Below are 24,430 nucleotides of genomic sequence, written 5' to 3'. Positions count from 1 at the left end.
AAATCTGTTGTCTTGATTTGTGCACACTCAGAAAAGGCATAAAAGCTGCATATGGTATGTGAAAGCAAGGCTGGAGGAAGAGGATAAAGAATTCCAAGTGTGGGGCTTCTCTGAGGCCACACCTCTGCCTGTTACCCCTTCCTAGGGGTAACACCAGCTCCAGAGTACATCTGTTAGTTTGCAAGAGGGAATCAGGGAAGTAAAGAGTCTTTAGAAGGGAAAATGCTTGTTAGCAAATGGATGACATATTTGGAAGATACCTGAAAGTCCAGGGGGGTTTTATTATTATTGGTAGTAGTGGTGGTAGTGTTGTGTTGTTGTTGTTATCATTATTATCATTATTATCATTATTATTATTGTTTCATGCATCATCTAGTTTCCCCCTGAAGTTCCAAATCCAGTTGTTTCTTTGGCTCAAGACTTCTAGTGGGAAGAGTTGAAATCATTGCCTAATTACAGATCCAGGGTCTTCAGACAGAAACCTAAGCCTCTACCTGATATGAGTTCAGGAACGACAAGATAAAACAGACAAGTATTGTTATTTTCCCAGCCTCCAGATGCTGATGGTCCTGGAAGCCCTGGTTCCCTGTTACTTGCAGAAGCTGAAGCGCCAGACCTCTCAGGTGGACACAGGGACAGCAGCTCGTGAGGAGATTGCTTCCATGGGTGCCCTTGCCACCTCTTTGCAGGCCCTCCTGTACAGTGTAGAAGTTCTCACCAGGTAACACACGTGGGCCAAGGGGCTGAGCCTGCATTTGCTTGTCTGTGCAGGGACAAGGAGTGCCCAGGAGGCCACAACACGCAGCTTAGCTTGAGTTTTTCAGACTTGGTAAAATGAGTGCAAGGTCTCAGGGCAAAAGGAGAGTTTCTGTGTGCTTGTTAGATTTAATGTGCAGTGTGCTGTTCACCTCCTCTCTGCCAGGCCTATGACAGCCCCACAGATGAGTCGATGTGACCAAGGCCATAAAGGGACCACCACAGCAAACCACACCATGTCAGCAGGTGTGAACACCAGGTAAGGCTTTCCTTTCTTGTTTTCATTTTCTCAAACAGTTTTGTTTGTTCTGTTTGATTTTTTTAGTAAGGTTATATCTCATTGCTTGGCCTCAGACAGCTTGAGAGGAGTGCCCTGGGTACTGCACTGTGGGAGAAAACAGTCACATCCAAAGAGCACATTCCCCAGGACTGCCTTTCTGATGATCACCAAAATACCCAAGACTAGGATTTTTAGTTTAAAACAACAGAAGACCAGAGTATCAAAATGGAGGACACACATCCCTAATGATTCATTCCCCTTTGTGCCCTCTAGAAGTATATTGCTGAAGCTCCCTCATTCTCTGCTTTGCTTCCTGCTGAGTCCAGTGCCAAAGTGACCAATGGGCAGAGCATGCTTGGCCAGCAGAAGGGTCAGCTTCTTCTGGCCTTGTTCCAAGGGGCTGAACACCTGTACAAACCTGTACAAACACAAACTGCCTATCAGCTCAGGCTCTCAGAGACTGGCACCCCCTCTAGTTTTCTTTTGTTCCCTTTCCCATTTCCTTGTGCATTCCCTGTGGTCTCTTTCCTCCGCATTGGTCTGGAGGTTTTTTGCAGTTACAGATAGCACAGGAAGGGTTACTGATAGCTTGAGAGAAGTCAAAAGAATGCCTGGAAATATTCTCGTCCTTCTTAAAAAAACCCAAAAAACCAATATGCCAAAGAACTTTCTCACAGAAGAAGGAAACAAAGAAGGACATGGCACCAGTGAACTGTAATTTTGATCCGTGGTCATAGTGACCATTCCAGTTAGGCTGCTGCAAATTAGACAAGGCCACTGGCAATTTACTTGGTCATGGAGGAAGGGCTTAATCCACCCACAAACATTTGGGATTGTGACGTTTTTTTTTGAAGCAGGCAGCCCTGCTTTCTCCTGGCCAGGCTATGCATTAGTGTGCTAGAAATCTGAATGTTTGTGCTGGAAGGGGAATTGCAGCCTAGCAAAAGCTGGGGTAGCTGTTTTTCTGGAGTTTTACAAGTTATTATTTATCTTTTGTTTTTCTTATTTTTTAATTCAAGGGATTTTGAAATCAATTTCTGCATGGATCATCCAAGGGCTATTATGTCAGCTTATAAATGTGTACACATCTTGGTTGGTAACTCCTGGCATGAGTCTGTTCTATTCAATCATGGTTAAAACATAGCTTTGACTTTCAATCCCTGATCTGAGAAGCAGATAAACTCCAGACATGACAAACCAGCAGATAAACCAGACATGCTGAAGTCTGAAGTGGGCATATGCCATTTACTTAATTTGCAAGATTGCTCAGTTGAAGGAGAATAAGTTGTATGGAAAATAATACTTTATTACCTATCTGCTGATTTTGGAGACCACTTAATATGTATCTGCTGACAGACAATGTAGACATTCTCAGTGCAGTGTGACTCAGGCATCTTGACTTACATTTCCAGATTTTTCTCATTATCAGACATACAGCCTCTGATCCAAAATATTTCTGCACTGCTCTGGGTTTCCTTGTTTCTTCTGTTGTGTTTTCATTGCAACAGACATCTGCTAGCAACAGCAGGAGTCTCACAATGTGAATGATTGCTGTTCAAGCCTTGGACATGGTAGCCAAGTGGTGAAGGGTCTATTAATGCTTTCTCAAAAAGAAGTAACAAGAGAAAATGACAACAAAACAAAACCAAAAAGAACCAAACAAACAAACAAAAAAAAAAAACCCCAAACCAAAAAAACACTCCGAGGTATTCTTTTCACTTGGTGAGCTCTGGTTTTGTGAAAGAGACTGAGCACTGGGGTGAAAATCAGTAAGAGAAATCACTTGAGAGCGATGGTTTTCAAGCCTGAATTTTTCCTTTCAGAATAAGGCAAATAACTCAAGGAATATGGTTTTTTTGATGGAAGTTGGGAGATAAAGGCAATTCAGTGTGATCAGTGTAGGCATTGTTCCAGTGACACAAGATACCATCCTGACCATGGTGCATAAACCCCTGGGCTAGAACAGTGTCACTTTCTTCTAGAAAGGCAGGTTTAGGCACTACTAAGTTGCTGTTTGCAACCTCACTGTTTCTGTTTTCCCAGGTACCCAGAACAGGGAGCCAAACTACACTTTATCAGGTACAGTAAAATTTTATCCCAGTCTCCCCTGATGTGTGATGAAACGTTCCCACACATGGTTGCTGTGACAGGCAGCCTTTTTTCAGGGAAGGTATCAAAAGATCGTTGATACAGAAAATATTTACATTTTTAACAAGACTTGGAAGATTATAACTTCCCTTTTTTTGTTTCTCAATTGCAGATGCAACTACCTTTCTTTCAATTGCAGAGGAAAGCATCTGTTACAAAAAGAAGATGAAGAGGTTGTTGTAATCTATCCCTGATGATCCACAGCATATAATACTGTGTCTTACTTTGTATCCTCCAGGGAGAACCTTCACTTGATGGAGGAGGGCCAGGGTCTTCCCCGAGAGGAGCTGGATGAAAGAATTGCCAGGGAGGAGTTCAGGAGACCCCGGGAGTCGTTGCTGAATATCTGCACAGAGTTCTACAAGCACTGCGGTCCGAGGCTGAAGATTTTGCAGAATCTGGCTGGTGAGCCCCGCGTGACTTCTCTGGAGCTGCTGGATGTGAAATCCCACATGAGGTATTCCATGGGCATTCTGTTTTAACTTGCTCATTTCAGGGGGATTCCTTTCTTGTTCATAATAACAGATGGAATCACTTTTTGGTTGTGTAGTTGCATGTTTTTGTCTGAAACACGCAGAGGCTGTTTTGGATGTTCCTTAGATTGTACTGATGTTGCTTGTGTATAAAGAAGGTTTCTTAAGCTTTCCTCTGGTCTCATTCTGACCCCCATCTGAAACAGCTCCCTCTGATGTATCAGGACAAGGTAAGTCTGTGCAGGGCAAGGGCTGGGGAAGCTGCCCACTGGGTTGAATACAACATTTATCCTCTCCAGTGGCACTGTGCATCAGAGCCAGCAGCTCACAAGCAAGAAAGGCAGAACAGCCACTTTCTAGTGCCTGAAACACAGGGAAGGATGGGACAGAGGGCATTTACAGGCCCAGCACCTCAGCATGTGGTGCAGCAGATGCACAAGTCTCTTCCTGAAGTGCTGCACTGGGTCCAGCTCATGGGTTGGATGCTCACTGCAAATGGTTTCACATGGTGCTGACCTGGAAGAAGTTGGGGGTAGGGCCTCCTAGCACTTTGGGCCTAATTCTCTGAGTTTGCTGTTCATGGTAAACACAAAATAACATAAATTGCTACTGGGAAGCAATAACTGGGACAAGAATAGATCTGATTATTTTGTCAGTTTTTCATTTACACCAGCAGCTGGCAAATACTGCTCTCTTTTCAAGAGAGAAAATCTCTGACTCTCATGGTCAGAGGTTACAGCAGTAAAGCTGACATTGATATACAGCGGATCATGAGTTGTGATCTGATTCTTTTAAGTCTCCTGGAAAGTGTTAGAAATAGCTGCTTTGTCAGGGTTGTGACCTAAAACGCTTAATCACAGTTATCTCTAAATAAAAGCAACATATCTCAATCCTTACATAAATTCATAAGTATCAGTGGCATGACTGACAGGATTTAACCACTGTAGGACAAACACAGTTCTACATGGAGAGCAGATTGATCAGAATGTGATGTGACAGTCATGGTCTTGGGAGGCTGACAGGTGCCATTTCAGAGGCTACAGAAAACAGGGTAATATGTTAGTCACTTCAGACAGGAGTCATCTCACCCGGTTTTGGCCATTTAAAAGTCAAATATTTAGTCTGCAAAAGTCATAAAGATCTTTTTGCACCCAGTGGAAAGGAAGATGTGCATCCAACTGTTTATCCAGAATTTCAGGAAGATGAAAATTTCCCAGCTTGCTTGTTCCTGCTAGGAAAGAGCTAGCAGATTAATTGAGATTGATGTTTCAAGTTGGATGCAGTGGATCTCACATTTTATAATGCATAAGGAAATTTTTTATATCGTTGCATGGAAACTGGTATTGTATTGTTGGCAAGAAGCTTAATTATACGATAATTTAAATTTCACTTAAGAAAACAGACCTACTTCATAGTAGGACAAAGCAGTTTATAAAACTAATAATAAAGAAATAGTGGATAAAACCCCAATTTTATACGACTTCTGATTAATCTGAGGAACTTGTTGCCCTTGATATTACTAGGCAGATTATAAAGAGAATTGAAATATGTTCCATTAGTTGGATGCATTTCAGAAAAAGCCCCCACAATATGGATAGGATTTTACTGTTATCATCCAATACAAAGTCTGTTGATATTTCATGGTTTATTTCTGGTCTTTGCTTACCACAAATATCCAAGTATTTCAGTAGATTTTTTGTCAAACTGCAAGTGTAAGTCAAATGCTGCCATGATATTTCACAGTGAATACAACAAAAAAATGTCATTGGCAAGGCCATCTGGGAGAGTGGAGAAAGCAACAGCAACACAATCTGTAGAGGTGTTAGGAGAAACAAATAAAAACTGCAGGGAGCAGTCCTACAAAGGACATGTTGTGTAAACCTATGGACACTTTATTTTTAAAACTTAACACCTGAAAATCGCACAGTGACACTTCCTAAAGTGGTAATGCTGAAAAACAAGCACAGAACAGAACCAAATCACTCATTAACTAACAAACAGGTGACGTCAGGTCTATATTTCACAGACATTTGCAATGTTGTAGTCTTACTGCCAGCACTTTGGTTTTAGCTACCCAAATCTGTGATTCCTGCTGTTCCCTTGGTGCATTTAATGTCAGTGTAAAATTAATATTTAGACCACTCATGTGTTCTTAAACATAAACAGTGATTCCAGCAAGACAGTCTTAACAGACCAGAACTGTGGTATCAGATCTAAGAGTTTAGTTAGCAGCACATTTGACTTTTACACCATTTTCTTTTTACTAGGCTCCTGAATATTTATATGCTTGTTCATTGGCACATGTGTAGAAATGTTGGAAGTCTGGATGCTGAGAACTTTAAACTTTCTGTGCTGACACTGACCCTCAAAAGAACACGGCATTTGACCTGAGACTGTGGAGAAGGCTTCCAAAATTGAGTGACAGAGCTGGGATTGTGGGTGTGGAGTTTGAATAGAGGTGTGCAATATCACATGGTGGAAAACTTGGAGTTTAAGGCTTTAGAATATAGTAGTATATATAAAGCAAGATGGAGGTTTTAGGGTGGAGGCTAGTAATAGGAGCTTCTTTGAGCCAGGTCTCATAAGCTCTTGGAGGTCTATTTCTCACCCAAGATAGCTCAGCTACCCTTGGAGGCATAAAATCAGCAGGATGGCTTTTGTTGCAGTGTTGGAAATAAAATGTTTTAATAAAAGGCAAAATAGCAAACTCCTTACAGAGAAAAACTGATCCAAGTGCAATAGGCTCTTGGTACTGGTAAAACACCTCACAAAAGCCATTAGTTTCTTTGTTCTCTTATTTTTCTAGTAAATTGCCCAGGTGAGACTTTTTGGCTCCTGTCCAATTGGCTATCCTTAAGTTTGAGGTGAAGTCCCCTAGGCCTGTGAAGGTGCCTTTTTCACCTAATGGAGGAGAGAAACTTCTGGGCTCCTTTCCTTTTTGAGGGGACAAAGGATAGTTTTGTCACTCTGTCAACAGGGGGCACATTCCTATAGAGGCTGATCCTTCCTCTTCACCTTCTTTCTAGTTTGGGTAGTATTGTGTAACTGGATTAAAAAAAATCAGCATTGCGGGCACGGGTGGTTGGTTATTAGGTTAAAAGTAAAAATAATTTAGGTGTCATTTCTTAATTGGACAATTTATCCTTAAAAGGCCTTGTAGAGAAAGAGATGGGGCTCCATTTTCGCTTTGTTAGAGAGAAGTGCCGTAGAACTCATGGCTTGTAAGACTGTAACATAGATAAGAACTAATAAACATCTGAGTCCCAACGAGAAATACCACCTTGCTATTGAATCCTGACCTTGGCAGAAAAGAAGCAAAAGAATGGGCACAGGAATGCAGGTTGTATTTACTTTTCTCCCGATGCCCCGTGGTTTCAGGCTGGCAGAAATCGCGCACTCCCTGCTGAAGCTGGCTCCTTACGACACGCAGACCATGGAGAGCCGCGGGCTCCGGCGCTACATCATGGAGATGCTGCCCATCACCGACTGGACAGCCGAGGCGGTGAGACCTGCCCTGATCCTCATCCTAAAGAGATTGGATCGTATGTTCAATAAAATTCACAAGATGCCTACGTTGAGGTGAGCAGGTGGTCTGGAAACCCCCTGGGGTCCGTTTCTGATGTTGCAAGCCTTGAAGTGTGGGTATGTCATCTGCTGTCGTGTTGCAGTGAGCCTTTACAACATACCAAAAAATTACAGGTGTTTTTATCTCTGTAAGTGTGTTTCTGTTGATGTTTTTGTTGTGTCTTCTCGTAGCAGCGTGGCTGTTAAGAGCTAAAGAGAGAACTTCCAGAAACATCATTTTTATTTCCTGAAAAGAAGTCTTCAGATTTTTTCCATATCATTGCCCTTTTAATTAACTTTTGCTGTGAGTTTTTTAATGGAAAGTTAGATTGTAGTAAGAGTATTTCTAGCATGGCGATACTGTTATGTCCTCTGTAAAGACAAAAATAGTCAGGAGCTAAGCAGTAGATTCTGATTGCTCCCTAGTAAAAGGCAAAGAACTGCCTCAGCTGCTTCAGGTCCATGCCTAGTGGAAGCCAGGTAGATCACACAGTGGCATTATGGAATGTACAGGCTCTGGCAACTTCAAGAAATATTGACTGTGGAGCATCCCTGACTGGAGGCAGTGCTACAAATCCAGTCTGGGTGGTATAAAATCACTCAGAACTGTGAATTTCCCAGCGATCTGAGTAAAAAGAGGCATTGGTCTTGGTCACCCTCATGGGCACATGTCCTCAGCTGCTTGAATGGCACTTCATTGGCAGTCTCAGCTGAGAAGCCAAAGCATGTTAGAGAACATCAGAATTATGTCCCAGTAGGAATCAAAGATGGAACAATAATAGGGAGGTGATATCTTCTTTCTGGCATCACTATCCTTTTCTTTGGCTAACCTGCTTCAAAAAACTCCACCCTTCTAGGGAATTCAGAGGCAGAAATTTTGGTGCTTCTCTGTCCTGTTGGTTTGATTCTTTGCCATGTCTTGTCTGTTTCTCGTTCATTCCTTCTTTCCCTGCTCGTACTTTCTTCTGCCTCACAGGCAGACAGGGGTTTCTGTTCCTGAAGATCTTTCTTCCTCGTGTAAGCTGAATGGATGTCCATAAATTAAAATTCCTTTCATTTTCTCTCTGTCTATGGCTGTACCTGTGCTTGGCTTAAATTACTCTTTTGTCCACAAAAGGACAGCAAAGCCACTGGACCAAATGCAGCTACTAGATCTGAGCATCACTGAGTCAAGCAGTCTCTTTGGGATGGGTCTGGGTGCAGGAGCCCAGGAGCCAACCCTTGGGGTACTCAGGGATCAGAATCTTACACACTGCCTCCTGTGGGCATCCCACTCCAAACCCAGTGTCTGCTGGAATCAGTGGGTGTGTAAGAACCAGAACAAACCACTATTCTGGGAATTTAGTGACAGTGGATGTACAGAGGTGAGATTTATGTTGGTCTGGAGAAGAGCTTGCATAGCGAACACTTGATTCCCCATGTGGCTCTGAGAAGTCACCTGAAGAGCTTGATTGGGGTAATATTTAAGGCTTGAGGTAGCAAGCTGTGCCAGCCTTTTGTCTTTCTGTGCCAGTAAATGCAGTCAGCTGCTGTTTTGTGAACTACCATGCCAGCAGAGAGTCAGGCCTTGAGATGCAGGGGGTGAACCACTTTGATGATACCTATCTCTGTCTGCTTACCATTATGAAGGGAAACCCTTTCAGCATCTGGCATAATCCCTAAATTTTGTTTTGGTGAGGAAAGCAAAGTGTCAGGGAGGAAAGGATCCTGGAATGAAGGACTTCACCTCCTGTGCTGCAGGAGGTGGAGATGAAGATTATACAGCTGGGCCGGTTCACGTTTAGGGCAGTGTGTGTGGGAGTGATGCTGTGGAGCAGCCAGAGGAGCTGCCGAGGATCCCTCAGAGGGCACTCAGGCTGATGGGGTTTGTTCATGCCAGCGGGAACACCCACGAGCCACGCCAGATGGAGTGCATGGTCTCGGCACAGCAGACCTTTCCCCACACAGGCCCACTACTGTGTGCCTCCCTCTTCAGCCGCAGGCAGCACCAGGGAGTGAAAGCAGCTCCTGCCGTGAGGGGCGGTGTGTGGGCCCCGGCCGGCCGCCTTCGTCTCTGCTCTGTGCCTTTCCCCACACAGGCACACCTGAGGCCGCTGTGTGGCCTCTCTCCTCAGTGGCAGAGAAGCACCAGGGAGTGAAAGCGAGCTCCTGCCGTGAGGGGAGCGATGGGTCTGGGCGGCCCCAGGCCGCTGTGCCGTGTCTCTCGTCTCTGCTCTGTGCCTTTCCCCACACAGGCACACCACTGTGTGGCCTCCCTCAGTGGCAGGGACGCATCAGGGAGTGAGCTGAGCTTCCGCCATGAGGTGAGGGGTGTGTGTGGGCAGCCCCAGGCCGCTGTGCCGCGTCTCTCGTCTCTGCTCTGTGCCCTCCCGGACCAGCGCTCTCCCTGCGGGCACTCCGTGCTGCTCCCGGACACCCATCGTGGCTGTGTGACACGTCTGTCACTGTGTGTCGGTCGCCGTGTCTGGGCGTCTGGTGGGGGGCAGGAGCCCGCGGCTAATGGCACCTACTGTTGTATTGCAGGCGCCAGGTTGAGTGGGAGCCTGCCAGCAGTTTGATTGAAGGGGTTTGTTTGACACTTCAGAGGCAGCCTATCATATCCTTCCTGCCTCACCTTAGGTCTCTGATCAATGTCTGTGTCAATCTGGTGAGTAGCCGAGCGGCAACCCCATGAACCTTTGCTAAACCTTCCTTCCCCCTGCTGTTGGTTTCTCTGGACTGAAGATGACAGTTTATTCCCATTCCTGTCATTTTGCCTGTCCCCTTTACCCCTCACGAGGGGACTCTGCAGGTGACACCAGAGACAGGAAGGTTCATTTTTGAAGTGGTGCATGGGGAGATACCGTGACCCACAGCAGCGGTCGAGCGATTTCTTTTCCATCCCTTCCCACGCACCACTTTGAAGATCCACCTTTGCCAGACTGAGCTGAGAGCTGAGGGCTGCAAGTTGGAGAGTGGGGTGGTGGAGACTGCACACACCTGGTAGAGTGGGGGAGAGGGGGGCACTGGGGATACCTACCGTCCCCAGTGGGGAGGGCCCTGGCGGCTCTGTCAGAGGCCAGCGGGTGCTGCGTAGTCAGAAGGGTTTGTGAGGTGAATTGACTCCACTATTTGTAATGTCCCTGGCTTGATCTAGTACAGGTTTGCACTGTACAATATTCAGATCCCTCTCTTAGTGAAGTTTATGCCCCTAAGTGTGGTCTTTGTGAAGTCCCTGGCATGAGGTGAGAGATGAGAATGACTCCGTGTCTTCAGAAGGCTGATTTATTATGATATGATATTATACTATACTATACTAAAACTACACTGAAGAAAGAGAAAGGATACAGACAGAAGGCTTAACAAGAATGAATAATAAAAACTTGTGACTGTCTCCTCAGAGTCCAACACAGCTGATAGTGATTGGTCATTAAGTAAAAACAATTCACATGGAACCAATCAAACATGCACCTGTTGGTAAACAATGTCCAGACCACATTCCAAAGCAGCCAAATACAGGAGAAGCAAATCAGATAGTTATTATTTACATTTTTCTCTGAGGCTTCTCAACTTCCCAGAAGTAGTCCTGGCGAAAGGGATTTTTCAGAAAATATGGCAGTGACACCTAAGAGTGTTGCAACAGACAAGTGATATAGGCAGAGTTTGCCTGGTCATTCAGTGGTAGATCACAGTATTTCTGCAGCTGTTGCACTGGGGACAAGCCCCCACTTGGATATCCATGTAGCTCCAGCCACTTGGGCAAACAAGCATGCTTTCATTCCATGTGCAAAAATATTAATTAAGGGGAAAGGCTGCACTAGAATTTTACTGTTATTGGGGTTTATAACATTTTCTCCTTAGAGCATAAATGTTATAACCTTATCTTGCAGCTTACCAAAAACATTTCAGGATTCACCACTGCTCTGAGGGCCTTTAAAAACAATGATCACTAGCTAAAATGCAATGTCAGGTTTTGCCAGGTTCCTGTCCTTCAAGTCAATTCAGCACTCATTGCTGCAAGGGCAGGGAAGCTCCAACCTGTCAGAGCCCATAATGCAAATCTGGGCCCTCAGATTGCTTAAGAGCTGTTACATGGGGAGTTTGCTAGACAGCTAGCTCAAGCAGGAATTTGGAATGGCCTTGCAGTTTGTCAAGCAGGCATGGCAGATTGACTCACCCCAGCAAGCTCTCCAAGGGGCCCACAGTAATTAGCCAGTGCTCTAAAAATAGCAGAAAGCTCTGCAGTGCTGAAGTGCAGTCATTGTGCTTATGTTCTGCTGGCTGGGAACACCAGGGAGAGCTACCAGGAACACATCATACTTACTGCTACAAGTATTTTACCTTATTGCACTGGGAGCTGTGGGAGCACTGACTGCATGGCGTATCATGTGTAGATCACAAAGCCCAAAAATCACCCAAGAAGGTGGGAAAATATCTCAATGATAATCCATAGTGATGTTAAGAAAGGGCTCTGACTCTTTCCCTTCTAAATTGTCCTTTGGTTTTCTGGCAAAAAACTGGTTACTGCCTTTTTCCCCAGGCTGAATTTGGAAAAGAAGCATTCTTTCATCTCCCATGAGCTTAGGTGTGGCCAGGTACCTTCTCCCTGTTCCTGTCATCCAGATGTGTCTGGTCATGGTGAGAAACTGGCATATGCAGGCCTGTGATTTAATTCCTCCTGAGGGACACATCACAAGCAGTACAAATAACTCTCGCCCAGAAGTGCTGTTTCCCTGTGGTGATTAGTCAAGGAGCTCCAGACAGCCGGGTCACATGCAGGTGACTCTTCTTCAGACAGTCAGCTGAGAGGAATCATGCTTAGAGTTCCCCAAAACAGGCTGTGCTTGAGAGGAATCTGAACACTGTACAAAACCTGGTTTGGGTCAGACTTAGGACATTATTTTTCAAGCAAGGGAAGGGAAAAGATGTCCACTTTCAATGCAGACTTTTTGCTTTGATGACAGATTTTTATTTGTTACAGTTGTCAAATGACATATCCTCCAACTCTAGCTGTTCCACCAGTCCAGTGCTGGTCATTCAGGGCTGGTACTGGGTACATTTATAAATGTACCGGGTTCCCTGTGCACTCCTCCCATCCATGCTGGTTCCCCTCTTTCCCCCTCCCTTTCCCTGCTAGAACACTGTCCCCTCACTGGCCCCAGCTCCTGCAAGGACCACTGGGGGGGCTGGTTCTGCTAGATCCACCCCAGCTCAGTGCTCAATGAAAGGCACCTCCATTTCACTGACGTTGGAGGATATGGCATGGATGAAACTGTAAGTAGCCAGCTGTGGTGATGTGCTCTGTTTGTATTGCAGGTGATGGGAGTGGTAGGACCCTCCAGTGTGGCTGACGGATTACCCCTTCTTCATCTCAGCCCTTATCTCTCGCCACCTCTGCCCTTCAGCACAGCTGTTGTCCGGCTTGTAGCATTGCAGATACAGGTGTGTCTGCCCTGGCCCACGGCCAGGCCTCTAGAGCTTCTGGTTGAGGCACCAACTCATCAGTGCTCTGTTTGCTTTCTGCAAAAGCTGGGCAAAAACTGTGGAACGTGCATCAAAAATTAATGAGAAGCAACATGTAAATTCTCCCTTCTTTCTGAAGGCTTGAACTGAGCTCAGAACTCATCTGTTGGGGCCAAGCCCACAGCAAGCATCCATCAGCTTAACACTGCCATTGAAGTCCAGGGAGTTTGGCTGATGGATGCTGTGTAAGGCTCTGACAAGCAGGTCAGGATTCTCTGCAGGATCTAAAGAGTCAGACTTCTGCCACAGGAGGATGGGCCCTGGCTTGGGTCACATCCATGCAACCCTTCCTGTCTTCCTGTGGGACCATGTGTGGAACTGAGAGTGGGGTTTGTGCTCTTCTGCTCTTAGCTGAGCTGGTCACACAGTGTGCCAGCACAAAAAGCAGGGCAACTTGGCTTTTCAGCTGCTGACGCAATGGTATCCTTGTTGCCAGAATGAAAAAAAAAATGTTCCAGGCTTTTTGGAGAATTTCACCACTATTCCTTTCTCATAGTAGCACTATAACTTTTTTACAGAGTCTTTCTGCCTCAGTGTCCCCTTCCTTCCCCACTGGCATGAAATTAGTCTGAATGGTGACCAAAGAAGTGACAAATTTCCTTATCTAGCACCAACTTGCATTTTAAAATATGCATTGGTACATCCAGTTGAATACTTAGGCAGGTATTTCTGAGCAGCAGGGTGGCTTGGGAAGGAAGGCTTACAAGGACCGTAAAAAAGCTGTCCCTCAAAGCATGAGGTACAAAAGGACTTTTTGGTACAAATTGACACAGAAGGAGAACAGATTTCTTCCAGCTCTGAGGTAATGGTTCTTTAATCTAAATAAATGAAAACAAAAGGCTACTTTCACCTGCTGTGAAATATTATCTGCTAAAAAAACCCAAAATAGATAGCAAATTAATATTTTTTATTATGGGAACATTTATTGTGCTTTTTTCCCTGTTCAATCGTTTGTGGGCATAAATGTAATGAAAACTGAACGTGTCAGGAAAAACATGAGTCATAATTCCCAGTTATATTCCAACAGAATACAAAACAGAAGTACTTGACACCCCATCAGAAAACATCTCCTAGAATTTCTCAGCCCAGGTCTGCAAGCTTGAGGAGTTGCAAGGTTCAGTTGCATTTCACAGCTAAGTCTGTAGCAACTGGGATGTTGTAAATGAGCAAAGGTTCTAGTGACAGCCATCTGAATTACCTCCTCTAAAAGAAGGTGAAAGACCTTTCAATTTAAGCTTGACTGTGTGTCAAGGAGTAAACATTAATTTTGCTTATTTTTCAGGAGTTCATTCCTTGTCTCAGGGAGGATGACAGGGCAGCACAAAGTGAGGCAGAACAAAAATGTTTTGGGAATAGCTTCCATGTTCGGACAGGAGAATATTTAGATAATGCCATTTGTGCAGTTTCCTCTGTTCCTTTTTTTATTCTCTCTGTCAGATCCTGGTAGCACTCACAGCAGTGCAGAGTTCAGGACTGGCACTCAGCTGACTCCTGTGGGATACATCTGATTCTGTTAATGATAACTGGGAGTTAGGAGTGCAGGCTTCTTACATTTGGCTATGACATGAGCAGGTGATCCCTGTGCTACCCTGTGAATCCCTTCACTCCTGAGTAGTCTGAGGGCATCTCATTCAATCAGGTTATCCAGGCTGCTGTGGTGCTGTGTGAACAGGGATCATCACTCCCTGCAGTGACTTGTGTGTGTGATCTGCTGATGAAATCGTTTAATCCTTTTTTATTATTACTGCACAGGCTTTGAAAGAAGATTTTCCCCTAAGCCATGTCGTCTCCCCATTCACCAATCAGGAAAGAAGGGAAGGAATGCTTTTAAACCTACTGATTCCATTTGTGCTCACAGTAGGATCTGGAAGCAAAGGTCTGACTAATTTAACAAAAAGAATTTTTGTCCCCCTTTTCTGACAACTGATGTTTGCACTTTCCCTGCTCTCTGTATTTTATTTTAATTTTTATTTTTTACTTTGGTTTTCTGTCACTGGCAGTATGTCAGCTAAGTGCCCTTTGGGTCTGAGACTGAAAAGAGCCCCATTGGGATTAGTTATTATTTCTTCTCTTTATTTCAGCTGTGCCTTGGTTCTTGTGTCAGGTCTTACACAGATGTGCTCTGCTTTTGAGACTGGAGTGCAGGGCAAGACAAATCTGTTGTAGCAGAAGTCACAGAGGGGAGCAGAGGTCACAGAAATTGTGTGCCCCCGTGGATCACAGTTTGCCCAATCCATGCCACTTGTCTTGCACAAGTCCTGCTCCTTGCTTTCTGCTCTAGAGGGTCTTCACTGGTAAATCCCTAAATGAAAGCAAAGAGTAAAGGGAGAGGGGCATGCTGGAAGGAAATGAGACCACTGAACGGGACATTTCTTTGTGCTGTGTAGCTCTGTGTTTGTGTGCGTTTGTGTTGGTGTTAAATAAACTTTGCCTTTGCTTGCAGGAGGAGAAGCAGCATAACAAGGTGTGGGGGACGGAGTTTTGGCTTAGGGGACATTTGAGATGCACCCCATTTTGGAGCTGAACAGGGTCTGGATCTTTTGAGTGTCTATGATGGGATGTAGCCTGACCTTCCTCTCTCTTTCCCCTCCCAATGCATCTCAGACAGCCCCTGGCTGGAGCAGCCTGAGGTCCTGCTGCTGCTCCAGACTGTTATCAATATCCTCCTGCCACCTCGCATCATCAGCACTTCCCGCAGCAAGAATTTCATGCTGGAGAGCTCCCCCGCCCACTGCTCCACCCCGGGGGACGCGGGGAAGGACCTGCGCCGGGAGGGGCTGGCAGAATCCACCAGCCAGGCTGCCTACCTGGGTGAGTGAGGGCTTCTGCTCACCACTGGCAAGGGACAGAGTGCTCAAGGCTGCAGAGAGCACCAAAGAAAACCATCTCAGGCAGGAGCTAACTGACCTCTTTAGAGCTGCTTTAGGCCAGAGCACGGAGTCAGGATTATCTCTGGAGTACACGGCAATGTGAGCAGTGTCTGCACTGCAGCTGGAGGAGGAGCAGCACAGGTAGAACTGGCTCAGTTTTCATACTGCCACACCACAGCAGAAGCCACAAAGGCGAGTCAGGCTGTCCAACCCCTAACATCACAGCCCCACTGGCCCTTGGCTATCTAGGGTGAGAAGTGGTGATGGAGCCTGTCTGGCTGCTGGCCCCACACACCGTCCTTATTGTGCCCTCTGCTTGCTGTAGGGTGCTGCAAGGCGGTACTGTGTCATCTCACATTGACCCACAGGTGAAAGGACAGAAAAAAATAATTACATTGGAGATGCAGCATCACTGAGGGCACTCAGGCCTATACAGGGACAGTTTAGTCTAAAGCAGCCCTTCAGAAACAGCTTCTCTGCTTCTGATTTTGTGAGGGCATTTATCTGAAGATTTATTCCTGGGTCTTTGTTAACCCGTATCTGGGGAATGGAGTAAATCTGATGAAAAATTGGCAGTTCACCACTGATTTAGCCCCCCACCCAAACAAACCAGGATACAGATGTGTAATGGCTGAGACGTCTTGGCCATCCCATTAAGAAAAATGGAGTAGTCCACTTCCCCTCAACATTTAATAGGCCTTGCTGTTTTTACCAGACCAGGGGAGCAGGGAAAGGGGGAGATTCCTTGTTTCTCCTGTGAGCCAAGTGTTAATCACTGCTCACTTTAATGCAGAGCATTGTTCTGAACTTGGTTGCTGTTCATCCCCATTTGTAATGCCACACTCTTGCTCTTGTGAATCACTGCCCTTGGTTTACTGGACCATATTTGTATTTAAATTGCAGTGTGGCCGTGACTCATGCAGCTGCCCTGCTAGAAAGATTCTTGTCACCACCCTGTAAATCATCTGCAGATTATTGTGCTCACTCTTTGTGTGGGTATGCTTGGTCAAGGTTTTTGAAGTTGTCTGATCAGCCAGGGCTGTTTTCCTCCTCTGAGCTGTTTTCAAAATATCTGATTTTGAGAAGACAAAATAACTCTGCAGGGAAGGGAGAGGGAACACCAGAGCAATAAAATACAGAGGAAGTTAGGTATGAAGTAGAAAAATTTCTCTTAAATGGGACTGCCAGTCCTGATCCTGAGGCCTTTACTACTAGAAGGCTGTTTGCTCCTTCCCTGCCATGTTTGGAGAGTGATGAAAAATCCAGTTGTGACTCTGAGGTGTGCACTTGCACATCCAGGCAAAGTGTGCCTGTGTGGGTTTGTGCTCGCTGTGGCCCCCCTGTCCTGCCCCCAGTGCTCATGAGGGACACTGGTGACATCTCTGACTGCCCTTTGCTGGTGTGTGTTCCCCTGTAGCCCTGAAGGTGATCCTTGTTTGCTTTGAACGCCAACTGGACAGCCAGTGGTACTGGCTGAGCCTGCAAGTGAAAGAGATGGCGCTGCGCAAGGTGGGAGGGCTGGCCCTGTGGGATTTCCTCGACTTTATCGTGCGAACACGGATCCCTATCTTTGTGCTCCTTCGGCCCTTCATCCAGTGCAAGGTAACAGTTGCTTTAGCTCCTGGTTTGTCACTCCCTGAAGGCAAGCTAGCCCTTATTCCCCAGCTGAGAACACAGGAACAGCACTGCTGGAAGAACTCTAGGTAGTGAGTGAGTGGCCTTTCAGAAGTTAGTAGGCCTAAGAACCCTTTGAAATGAAATCACAGAGCTTTTTCCTAGCCAAAACTACAGAGTATGCCAGTCATGCAGGAGCTCTGATCCATGGAGTACAGCTAGTCTTAGTTCCTCTGGAGGGGGAAGTGCATGTGGACTTAATTCTACAATGAGGACATTCAGAGCCCTTGGAAGGAGTGTGGATGTGCTGAACCTGGGAGAGTGTTGGCAGAAATCTTCTAGTAATCTCTCTTCTGCACAGAGCTAGGCAGTACAGCTAACAGCCAGGAAGGACCACTCCCCTTTCCATCTCTTGGATGAAGGTTTTGACAGGACTTTTGTGGATGAACAGGCAGCTGCTAGGCTGAGGCATTGTGGAGATGTTCACAGGGGTCCCAGGACCAGGGAAGAGATGAGAATGTTGACTCCACGTTTCAGAAGGCTGATTTATTATTTTATGATATATATTATATTAAAACTATACTAAAAGAATAGAAGAAAGGATTTCATCAGAAATCTAGCAAGGAAAGCGGAAGAATGATAACAAAATCCTGTGTCTGACCAGAGACAGACACAGCTGGACTGTGATTGGCCATTAATTAGAAACAACCACATGAGACCAATCACAGACCCACCTGTTGCATTCCACAGCAGCAGATAATCACTGTTTACATTTTGTTCCTGAGGCCTCTCAGCTTCTCAGGAGAAAAAATCCTAAGGAAAGGATTTTTCATAAAACATGTCTGTGACAAGACATCTGGGGTTTGAGTTAATCACAGCTCCTTGCCAGTTACCAGGCAGACTAGCACATGGTACTCTATTTAGCCTAGCTTGTCTCTCAGACAGACTAAATCATCATGGAGGAAGAAGGTGTCTCACGACAGGATTGTGAGCTTAGCATAAGGGAGCCCTCCATGTACCCTGTGCCACTGAGGTTTTGATCTCTGTTCAGTCGAATGTAAGATTTCCTCTGAAAGACAGGTGGAAACCTCACAGGTGGAGTCCAAACCTCTTGCCCACAAAGCCTGCTGGCTGCAGGCTCACGCTAGTCTGGAGATTAATCCCAATTCCCTGGGCACCATCTCCCTGCAGTGCTAACTCATCTCACTTTTGCAGCTGCTGGCCCAGCCAGCTGAGAACCACGAGGAGCTGAGCGCCCGGCAGCACATCTCGGACCAGCTGGAGCGACGCTTCATCCCGCGCCCGCTCTGCAAGAGCTCCCTCATCGCCGAGTTCAACAACGAGCTCAAGATCCTCAAGGAGGCCGTGCACAGCGGGTCTGGTAAGGAAGGCAGGGATGACTCAGGGCCGGCAGCTCGGGCTGGAGCAGCTGCTTGCCCCTGCAGGAAGTTGTGAGGCAAACCTAGCCTCTGCCTAAAGCGGGAATGGGGCAATCCACACACACCCTGCCAGCCTGCCCCTGGAGCTTATGCTCAGCCTTGCCATTGAACAGCCAACAGAAGTCCAGGTTAGTTGTGAAATGCACCTATTTTTGCACCAAATCTGAGTTCCCATTCCAGTCTCAACTGGTTTGGGCAGCCCCAGTGCAGTGAGGTCCCTCCATGCCACTGTAAAGCCAAAGCTCCTTGTGCAGAAAGCTCTGGCTGTTCAGAAGTAACAGATCTTCCTCCTCCTTCCTCTCCTGGTCTCTTTGATTTTCCTCTACTGTGACATCCAGATCAGCATCCCTGAGCTGATGGAGCACTTCAGAATTCTGTCCTGCACAAGGGGAGACTTTTCTCCAGTGACAGCCATCCCTGTTGCCACGAGATGGCAGCCACTGCTCATACATGGCAAGCGGTTCATGTGTTTAGTTCTTAGGATAACAAATTCAAAATGAAATGCTTCAGTCTTTTTTCCTTGGTAATAATTTGCCTTGTTTCTAAATGTTGAAGCTGATCTGTAAAATACAGGTGGTGAAAATCAGGCTGCATAAGTACAACAGAGATTTTGGAAAGGTGAGGTGAGCAAGGCAGCTGCTAGTGTTGTATCACCTCTGCCACCCCTTTCACAGTATCACAGAATCATCAATGTTGGAAAAGATCTCTGAGATCATCAAGTTCAACCTTTGGCTGATAGCCACCTTGTCAGCTACACCATGGCGCCAAGTCCAGTCATTTCCTGAACACTTCCAGGGGTGGTGATGCCACCACTGCCCTGGGCAGCCCTTTCTAAAGCTTAGCAACCCTGTCCACGAAGAAATTCCTTCTGTCCAGCCTGAGCCTCCCCTGGTGCAGCATGAGGCCATTTCCTCTTGTCCTGTGGCTCCACCCTCCTGTCAGGAATTTGTAGAGGGTGAGAAGGTCCCCCTGCCCCATTAGTCCAGGCCTAACGAGGTGCCCCATATGACAGGAACGCTTGGCTTGCTGTTGGTCTCCAGTGCCACCAGTGACTTGGGTTTGGTTTTCCCCCTCTTGCACAGCTTACCAAGGGAAGACATCTGTCAGCACAGTGGGCACCTCCACGTCTGCCTACCGCCTGAGCCTGGCCACCATGTCCCGCTCCAACACGGGCACGGGCACGGTGTGGGAGCAGGAGAGCGAGCCCTCCCAGCAGGCCTCGCAGGACACGCTCAGCCGCACCGACGAGGAGGATGAAGAAAGTACGTGGCCACATACCAAGCCCCCAACACTGAAGATGTTTTCTTCGTGCCCAGAGGCCGTCTGGGAGGGGGAGCACAGTTGCCCCCGTGTCCCAGTGTGAATTAAAGGCCCACAGGAGCATGAGGTTGAGCAGGTGGTACATGGTTGTGAAGTTTGGGCTGTAAAATACTTCTGCACTGCCTTCTGAGCTGTGGCAGGGCAAAGGGGAGGGCACATGGAGGTTTTTAATGCCTGAGACCCAGGCTGATGTGCAATTGTCATTGGGCACTGGGCAGCCAGGCCTCTCTTTGGCCACCGTGACAGTGGGCAGGGGCTGTGGCTCTGTAGCTGGGATCCTCTTCCAGCAGGATCCCCAAAAGCATCAAACAGAAGGGGTGAGAATGGGAGACTCAAAAGAAAGGTCCATGCAGTTACAATGGAATTGCCTTTTGGGAAAGAGCAGCTAGCCTGAAGCTTTGCAGGTTCAGCCCAACTTTATTACACTAAACTTTGTACAGTCCACCCAGAGCTGTACTGCTTATACATGGTTCAGATATTTACTCACTGTGGCAAAATGTGGTTTCAGCCTCAGATTAATTCTGAGCCACTGTGTGGAACGGTAAGTGCCATCTTCCTGTCTGAACTGTGGCATTATTCCCTCAGCCCTGCCTTGGATAAACACTGCTGTAATATATTTCAGTACATCAGAATTGAAAAAAAGGTCAAAAAGAGGAGAGAAAATTACATAAACCCACCCCTTTGTTTTCTTTACTTGTAATTAACAAGTTGCTGTGGCAAAAACCCCCAATAAAGTAATTTATTTCTGGATACTTGATAAAATTTGAAACAGCACTGAAAGTTTTAAGCAGTCCTGACAGCAGTCCAGCTGTCTGCATAGTTCTCTTGCAGTATGATGTATTTGAGTCAATTTATCCAAATTTTCATGATATTTTAAAATGCATGTCCTGAAGGGTGTTGAAGAGTGTCAGTTCTGCATTTTGCTGTCAGGTATTCTGTTTTTTTGTCACAGTGCTTTGCTAGATCATAGCAGCAGTTTATTTCACAGAAGGAAAACGTCTAGTTATAACCTTTATGCTGGAAACACTGTATATTAACAAGCAATTTATTATTCACAAGAATTAATCCCTAGTGGAAGCTGAATTCTGCCAACATGTTTTCCTGAGAGCCATTTAAAGAATACATAAACCCTGTCCCCTGTTTGTCAGGTTCCTCATCCTGCAGAGGTTTATGAGTATGTCTTTCTGCACAATGGCTGTAAAATCTAATAGAATATTCCAATTTGCAGGCTTGAGCTCTTGGTAAGTGAATGCTGGGTACTCCTTTGGCATCCTGTTATCTCTTGACAACTGTTGAGATGCAGGTGGGGCTTGGGGGTGGTTGTTTCCTCTCCTTTCCTGTTTTTTCTCTCTTTCTAGATGACTCCCTGAGCATGCCCAGTGTGGTAAGTGAACAAGAAACATACCTTATGGGTGCCATTGGGAGGAGGCGGTTCTCCAGCCATCTCTCCAGCATGTCTGCACCTCAGGCTGAGGTGGGCATGTTACCCAGCCAAAGGTAAAAACATGGGCTTTTCACCTTCCCCATTTTAATAACAAGAGCAGAAATGGCCCAGGTACATCAGAGAGGTGGGATGGTGGAATTGGTGCCAGCATAGTGATGATAAATTTATTCATCCTGGAATAGTGTTGGACCAAGGGTGCAGGGTTGGAAATAATGATTTTCCAGGGTGATCTGTGTTGTGCAGGGTCCATAAGAACAAGCTGTCATCCCCAGCAATCTTCCTCTTAAACAGTTTCACAAACACTCTACATTATTATTTTTCTCTGCTGCCACTGAATAGCAAAAGAAAATGTGGTTTTGGGGTATTCATTGAACCAGGGGACCATACCCAGTTTGTGTAGGGAAGTGGGGAGGAATCTTGAGAAGCTGGGAAAGAGGGACAGAGGCAGTCTGATTTGTTTTCTTCTGTGTGTTCTTTGTCCTTCCTAAGAACAGTAACTAGCTCATCACAGAAACTAAATGCTATGTTCAAAGGTGGGATTTAGTACTGTTTTAAACCTGAAATACTTGTTGATACAAATAACTTTGCCTTATTCCTGGCTGACATGGAATAGTGAGAAAGAGCCTGTTGGGAAATGTTCACCTTTAGAAGATGTGGAGAGAGGTTTTGCATTTAAACATGATTTTTTTCTCTAAATACGCAGTGTTTATTGATTTTCTGTCCGTGACATAGTTATCCAAGGATATCTGACAATGGATGTATTAATTTCTGTTATTTCCTTTAAACCTTTAAAAAATATATTCTACATTATGTCTTCACCACCCCTGGAAAATCAAACAACATTGTTCCCTCCCCATTCTTGCTTGGAGTTAAAGAAATAGCCTTGATAGATGAAGGAAAAATTAACAGTTGTGATACCTACCAGCAGAGACAGGAGAAGTGATTTACAAGAGAGATTTTATCTGGAGGTTTTCACAAAAGGACTTACAGGAACTCATTTGACTCTTGAACACAGTTGATTCAGTCCCTTTGTTTCTTGAAAAATTAATATGCAAGACTGCATTTCCCTCAATCTTTCACTACCATCTTCAATGCATGAACTTCATAAGAGTCACAGCTGACTGAGAGCTTTGTGCTATCCCAAATCATGGTGATGCTGAGAAAAAAAGACTTTAATTAACACAGAGCTTCACTCTACTTTTTAAGTGTATGGTATAGCAAGAGAATCACTTTTCATCTGGGTAGGGGAAGGACCAGCTCAGCAAGCATAATCACAGTCCTCAGCATCCTGCCCTTTGAGTTATGGATGGTCTGTGGGCTTTCAGACTGCCTCACAAATGTAAGCTAATTAATGCTAAGTAATATTATTACTGCTTTCCTGCTGGTAACGCAGCAGACTACTTTGCTTCCTTCTTTCTTTCTTTCTTTCTTTCTTTCTTTCTTTCTTTCTTTTTTTCTTTCATGTTTTTCCTATGGCCTGAGCAGGCTGCTCCTGCCTGATGGCTGCATTGGAATTGTGTCCCTTTGCCAAGACCCTTGCCAGCTGTTTATTTACAGTTTCATTGCACTATGAGACCTTATTTCCCAGATGTTTATCCTTAGAGTTGCACCAGCAGGAGAGGGGTCTATAGCTCATGGGAGATAGATCAGCCCTCCCTCAAGGAAGATGTGGCTCATGGCGAAGGGAAAAAAGCTTTCTCTGAAGCTGAAAGTAAACAGAACTGAAATAAACCAAAATGCTGCAGGAAAATAGCTTTGAAAGCAGTTCCCTGCCTTATTTCCTTTAGAAACACATCCTGTTGAACTTCTCAGCTCCCCAAATCTCAGCAGAGATGTGGAAGGCTTCATGCAGTGTGAACTCTCTCTAAGACTGCTGCTGTTACCAGATGTTCTTTCAGCTCCTCTGAGTCATATTTGTGCCTTTGAGCGTGTGAGACCAATTAATGTTACCCTCCTCTTTTTACTTTTTTTGTTCCATTGATATTTTTTCCCTTGAAAACAGAGACAAGCGCATGCTTTTTGCATTTTCTTTCCCTAAATTCTTAATCTCCCTGCCCCTTCCTGCAGTGAACCTAATGTCCTCGATGACTCCCCGAGCCTGGCCACTGAGGGCAGCCTCTCTAGGTACAGTGTGAACACTACCTGTCTGTCAGTGTGTGTGCTGGGAAACGAGCTGTTCCCAACCTTCTGTCTCTTCCCCCTCACCTTTTGTCACTCTCTCCATCTCTGTCTCTTGTGGCTCATCAATATTCAGGCCTGCAAGTCAGGGTGTAGCAGCCCACCTTCAGTTTTCAGCTTTGATTGCCAATAACTTTGAGAAGGCTAAGGAGAAGGGGAAAGAAAAAGCTGTAGTGAATGAAGCAGCAGGCTGGCCTTGGGGTTTTCCCCTTGTTTAACAATTGCTTGGAGGGCATGAGAAAGATGATCCACGAGGCATTAGCTGTGTCCTGTTAGACGCATTAGTCTGAAGGCTTATGTAAAATTGAGACATCTGTTTTTTCATTCATCTCACAATGCTGTCACTACAAAAGGCTTCATATCAATCTGAGTTTTTTTATCATTCACTGATAAAACTAATTATGGTAAGTCCTGTGGAATATAGTGTTTTGTGGGTGCTTTACAATAATTCTCATTAATTTTGCAAAGCATTTTCAATTCTCAAATGACACCTTAAAAATCTTGCAGATTGACACCATAAATACATATCTGAAATGGCTCTGTTAGTGCTGGAGTTCAGGTCTAGCTGTTCCTCATTACCCACAGACAGGGGAGCAAACACAAATGGGTCGGGAGTGAACTTAGAAGGGAAGGCTGCACCTTTAACACCCAGATCTGTCATGTTTATCATTCTCCCTGCCTCTCAACCCATCCTCTTGAGGCTGGAGAGCTGCTGTAGTCCCAAGAGCATCTCTGTTTCCTCCCAGGAGAACACGGCCCCGTACATTGGCAACACGGAGGGTAACTTGCTGTTTCATTCCTGCACCAGTGGAAGCTGTGGATATGTTGAGAGGTGTCTGTGT

The 24,430-nt window shown here is 45.6% G+C and overlaps 1 protein-coding gene across 1 annotated transcript in view; it reads left to right on the top strand.

Annotated features, from left to right (window-relative positions):
- The window catches only part of UNC80 (unc-80 homolog, NALCN channel complex subunit), a 124,882-nt gene that overhangs the window by 91,256 nt on the left and 9,196 nt on the right, over positions 1–24,430 (top strand). Inside the window, exons 48-61 of the mRNA XM_030951955.1 lie at positions 551–721; positions 923–1,015; positions 3,080–3,115; positions 3,423–3,641; positions 7,036–7,236; positions 9,745–9,868; positions 12,517–12,642; positions 14,476–14,599; positions 15,328–15,534; positions 17,011–17,195; positions 18,423–18,588; positions 19,729–19,908; positions 21,325–21,463; positions 23,478–23,534. Coding sequence (XP_030807815.1) covers positions 551–721; positions 923–1,015; positions 3,080–3,115; positions 3,423–3,641; positions 7,036–7,236; positions 9,745–9,868; positions 12,517–12,642; positions 14,476–14,599; positions 15,328–15,534; positions 17,011–17,195; positions 18,423–18,588; positions 19,729–19,908; positions 21,325–21,463; positions 23,478–23,534 — 2,028 coding nt within the window. The remainder of the gene's footprint in view (positions 1–550; positions 722–922; positions 1,016–3,079; positions 3,116–3,422; positions 3,642–7,035; positions 7,237–9,744; positions 9,869–12,516; positions 12,643–14,475; positions 14,600–15,327; positions 15,535–17,010; positions 17,196–18,422; positions 18,589–19,728; positions 19,909–21,324; positions 21,464–23,477; positions 23,535–24,430) is intronic.

The sequence above is a fragment of the Camarhynchus parvulus genome, chromosome 7 (assembly GCF_901933205.1).
Source record: "Camarhynchus parvulus chromosome 7, STF_HiC, whole genome shotgun sequence".
NCBI lineage: Eukaryota > Metazoa > Chordata > Aves > Passeriformes > Thraupidae > Camarhynchus > Camarhynchus parvulus.
This window is presented reverse-complemented; position numbering and strand designations above follow the sequence as displayed.